Below are 4,534 nucleotides of genomic sequence, written 5' to 3'. Positions count from 1 at the left end.
GATCTATTTAATATATAAATTCAGATAATCAAATAATTATGCGATAAGTATTACAAGTTGTAAATTTTCTTATGTTTTTAATAAAAAAATGTTAATGTAATGTGTCTCAAAAAGGAAAAATATGACAACTAATATGAGATGGAGGGAGTATAAGATAAGTTTTTTATTCTTATCTAGTTCTCCCTTCATCCCAAAATAAGTGTTAATTTAGATCAATATTCCACGCCCGCAAAATAATAAATACTCCATCTGTCCCTAATTACTTGTCCATTTTTTCCTTTTATAGTTGTCCCTAATTACTTGTCCATTTTGACAAATCAAGAAATGACAAAAGAAATTACCTATTATACCCTCAATTAATTATTTTGAAAAAGGTAAATTTTTTTGAAAATCTTAAGTTTTTAATTCACCAACTTCATAATTAATAGGGGGTAAAATGGTAAACTCACTATGTCATTGTTTTCTTAATATGTGTGTCAATTCAAAAATGAACAAATAATTAGCTACAGAGGAAGTAGAAGTTCCTTAGTTATTAGATGTTTCTTGAGAATTGATCACTATTATGTGTTGAAAAGTGTGTATGCTTCAACTACAAAATTGTTACTAGTAAATGTTGGAATTTGATGGAATCTTGTGGAAATTTGAGGTATGATTGGTGCACCTTTTATTTAAAACCATTGAAAAAAAAACTAGTTTGCCACATTGGTAGATTATCAGAAACTTTATTTAGGAGCTAAGAATCACTATTAGTAATAGGTCACTGTTCTGAAAATTGTTTAAACCTCAAGGATTCCAAGTATGATTCTTACTTTAGCATGATGAGAAAGCAAATCTTGGTATTGTTCCAGAAGGTCATCATGGTTTTTAAAATAGCTATAACGATCATTTTTAATGCAATAACATATTCAATATAGTTCCACAAGTGAAATTTGAAAGTAGTAAAATTTTAACAAGACTTTACCCTTAACTTTGCAGAATAGAGAAACGGTTTTCAATAGACCCTCAATTCAAAAGAGAAAATATTCGAAGTAGGGTTTAGCAATGGTAATTATCTAATTTTAATTCCCTTCAACAAATGCCTTCATTCTCTTCATTCAACTAATAATTGCGCATTAACCTTTTTTCCCATTTGATATGGAGTTAATATCTCATGGTTATTTAATTAAAAAGTTTTATCACAGAAAGTCATTTAACTTTAATTTTTACTTTAAAAGTCACTCAATTATATGCATTTTACTTTCAAAGTTACTCAACCTTGATTTTTACTTCAAAAGTGACTCAACTATAAATGGTTAACTTACAGTTGAGTATAGTTGAGTGACTTTGTCAGTAAAACAATTCTAGTTAAATGACTTTTGAAGTAAAAATTAAAGTTAATTGATTTTGTAAGTAAAACATTTTATAATTGAGTTACTTTTGAAATAAGAATCAAGTTGAGTAATTTCGATATTAAAACACTTCAGTTGAGTGACCAGGAATGACATTAACTCTTTAATATATCTCTTGTTGATAGACTAATATCTTTAAGATATTTTTACTTTGATTGACCTTATACTTGTCTGCTTATAAGATGTTTAAATTAAAACGTAATGGTAAACTTTAGTGGATAAACTCCATTTGCATTCATTGCCCATCAAAAAATGGAATATCCAAAGATATGAACAAAACAACAAACTCCCAAATACTGATCAAAGGATCCCTATCCAATCCAATCTACCCCTATCCAACTTCTTTTCTAAAAAAGATAAACTAAACTATTAAGTTGACCATAGCTCACCACGTGGCGACATCCCAGTTGGCCAAGTCATGCCACTCTTCCAGCCTACTCAAACTGCCGTATAGCCACAAGCATTTTGCCACATTGTAAAAAAAAATTAAAGAGAAAAAGTAAGGCCAACTAATTTGGAGACAAAATTAGTATATATATATATATATATATATATATGTTCTGTTGCACCTTCTAACAAACCAAAAACACTTCTCCTATTTGCAACCAAATTTCTTATTCTGAAATGGGTTGGATCAGAGGTCATACCATAGGCCGCGGCTCCTCTGCTGCCGTCTCCGCGGCCAAGTCAATTTGGTCCGGTGAGGTTTTTGCTGTTAAGTCAGTGGAGCTATGCCAGTCGCAGTTGTTGCAGAAGGAGCAGAGAATTCTGTCCCAATTGAGCTCCCCTTATATAGTTAGCTACAAGGGGTATGATGTTACCAAAGAGAACGATAAACTCATCTTTAATCTTATGATGGAGTACATGCCGAACGGCACACTTTCCGATGAAATTCGGAAACAGAGTGGTCGGTTTAACGAACAATTGATCGGGTATTATACGAAGCAAATTCTGCTAGGATTAGAGTACTTACATTCAAGGGGCATAGCACACTGTGACATAAAGGGGGACAACATTTTGTTACGTAAAACCGGTGCCAAAATTGCAGATTTTGGTTGTTCCAGGTGGGTTGATCCGGACGGTGATGCAAACCCAATTGGAGGAACGCCAATGTTTATGGCGCCAGAGGTGGCGCGTGGGGAAGAACAGGGGTGTCCAGCAGATATTTGGGGATTGGGATGTACAATTATTGAAATGGCCACTGGTGGATCACCATGGACTAATGTGACAAACTCAGCTTCATTACTTTACAAAATTGCATTTTCTGGGCAATCCCCTGAAATTCCTAAATTCCTCTCTTTACAAGCAAGGGATTTCTTAAGCAAATGCTTGATAAGAGATGCAAAAGAAAGATGGACAGCTAAAGAGCTCCTCAAATATCCGTTTCTTAAGGAATTGAATATGCATTCCATGGCAAATCAAGATTCTGTAACAAACTCACCAACAAGCATTCTTGATCAAGACATATGGAATTCGGTAGAGGAATTAGAAACCATGAATTCTACAATACTACGAAAAGTTAGCTCACCGGAATCTCCTCTGCAAAGGGTAAGAGAATTGGGTTCGAATTCGAGTGAATTAAAGCGGATATGGAATGATGATGAGAGATGGATCACTATTAGAAGCAGTAGTAGTGAATGAGTAGCTAGTACATAATGCTGTTTTTTTTTTTTTTTTTTTTGTATATAGGAATGTAATGTAGTCTAACTCAACCCCAAAATATAACTCAATGACGGAAAAATTATCCAAAGTCATATAAGAAAACCATTCATTTCTTTTTCATTCGATGTGGACTCTTCAACATAATACACAACAGAATTAGACCTCTTGAAAATCCGTTTACATCATAAGAAGAAAAGTCTAGACAATTCTCTCTTTTCTCTTTTGCTCCCTTCTTGATGATTAATGGATAGTTTTAATACGAACGTGAAAGCAAATAATTGTTCATTATTGTAACGCACAAACAGTTGAAGAGACCTCTCAATTCATTCAATTGAGGAAAGGGTCTTAAAAAAAAAAAAAAAAAAAAAAAAAAAGGAAAGGGTCTTTAAAAGCACACAAAAGAAAACAATTTTATTGGATACACATAGATTTGGTACCCCACACCTTCATAGAAAAATAAAATAAAATAATATGGTCCCATAAAGAATGTTACTATAATATTTTTGGCCTAAATAAATAAATTATAAGAGAAGTTATGAATATACCGGATTAACTAGTCTATCCCCATGATCAAAATATACACAATACATATTACTCTCTTTGTCCATCAACGGTTATTCACTATTGATTTTACTCATTTCTTAAGAAACTATAAATAAATGATAATTTTATTATATTTGAATATAATAAATACAATATTTTGAAAACTGTAATAAGGAAATAACTATATTTAATAATGATAAAGGTAAATTAAGAACTAAGTGTAAAATTATCCATTAATTTCATAAAGTGGACAAAATATTGCTGGACATCCCAAAAAATATAATGGATAACTATTGTTGGACGGAGGAAGTATTAATTAAAATATTACCAAAAAACATATTATTTTTAACACACTAAAAAAACCATGTATTACTATTATTTTTAAATGGAGGGAATATTATTTCTTTCGACTAGGAAAAGTGGGTGCATCTTTTTCGAAATGTGAATAAAAAGGAATAAGAAATAATGTGGGACTCAAAATAATCAATTTCTTGAAAATTGAGATATTTTCAAATGATTGTTTCGTAAAGGATAACCCAATCCAATCTACCATACCCAACTTACCACACGTAATGCTCTTTGCCAACTTAAAATATACAATTTGGTAGCTGTGTCGTTTTTATTTGCCAAATAATAGTGATGTTAGAGTCATTGCCCACATAATTGTCAACCACACAATGGCTAAGCTAAAGACAATACCACGTTACATATTAAGTATTATTTATTTTATTATTACAAGAGGAAAGGGCTTTCAAACCTTTCCAAGTGATATAAAAATAAAAAAAAAATAAAAAAAAATGAATGGCTAAACCTACTCCTTAAATTTTTATAAGAGACCTAATTATTTTTTGGTGCTCCATTCAGAAAAGACTTGATTAATTTAAATTTGTATACATAAATTCACTAAAAGTATACAATAAAATAGTTTCTTTTGAAAATAA

General features: G+C 31.3%; 1 protein-coding gene across 1 annotated transcript; it reads left to right on the top strand.

Moving 5' to 3' along the window:
* Positions 1-2,012: 2,012 nt before the first annotated feature.
* LOC125810560 (mitogen-activated protein kinase kinase kinase 18-like) lies at positions 2,013-3,029 on the top strand. Its single transcript, XM_049490035.1, has one exon. It carries the CDS (start codon positions 2,013-2,015, stop codon positions 3,027-3,029), a length of 1,017 nt encoding a protein of 338 aa, XP_049345992.1.
* Positions 3,030-4,534: the final 1,505 nt, after the last annotated feature.

The sequence above is a fragment of the Solanum verrucosum genome, unplaced genomic scaffold (genome assembly GCF_900185275.1).
Source record: "Solanum verrucosum unplaced genomic scaffold, falcon-dt-bn FXZP01000118.1, whole genome shotgun sequence".
In the NCBI taxonomy this organism is placed as follows: Eukaryota; Viridiplantae; Streptophyta; class Magnoliopsida; order Solanales; family Solanaceae; genus Solanum; species Solanum verrucosum.
This window is presented reverse-complemented; position numbering and strand designations above follow the sequence as displayed.

Coding starts and splice junctions, on each gene's coding strand:
- LOC125810560 (XM_049490035.1), top strand. CDS start 2,013: ATGGGTTGGATCAGAGGTCATACCATAGGCCGCGGCTCCTCTGCTGCC.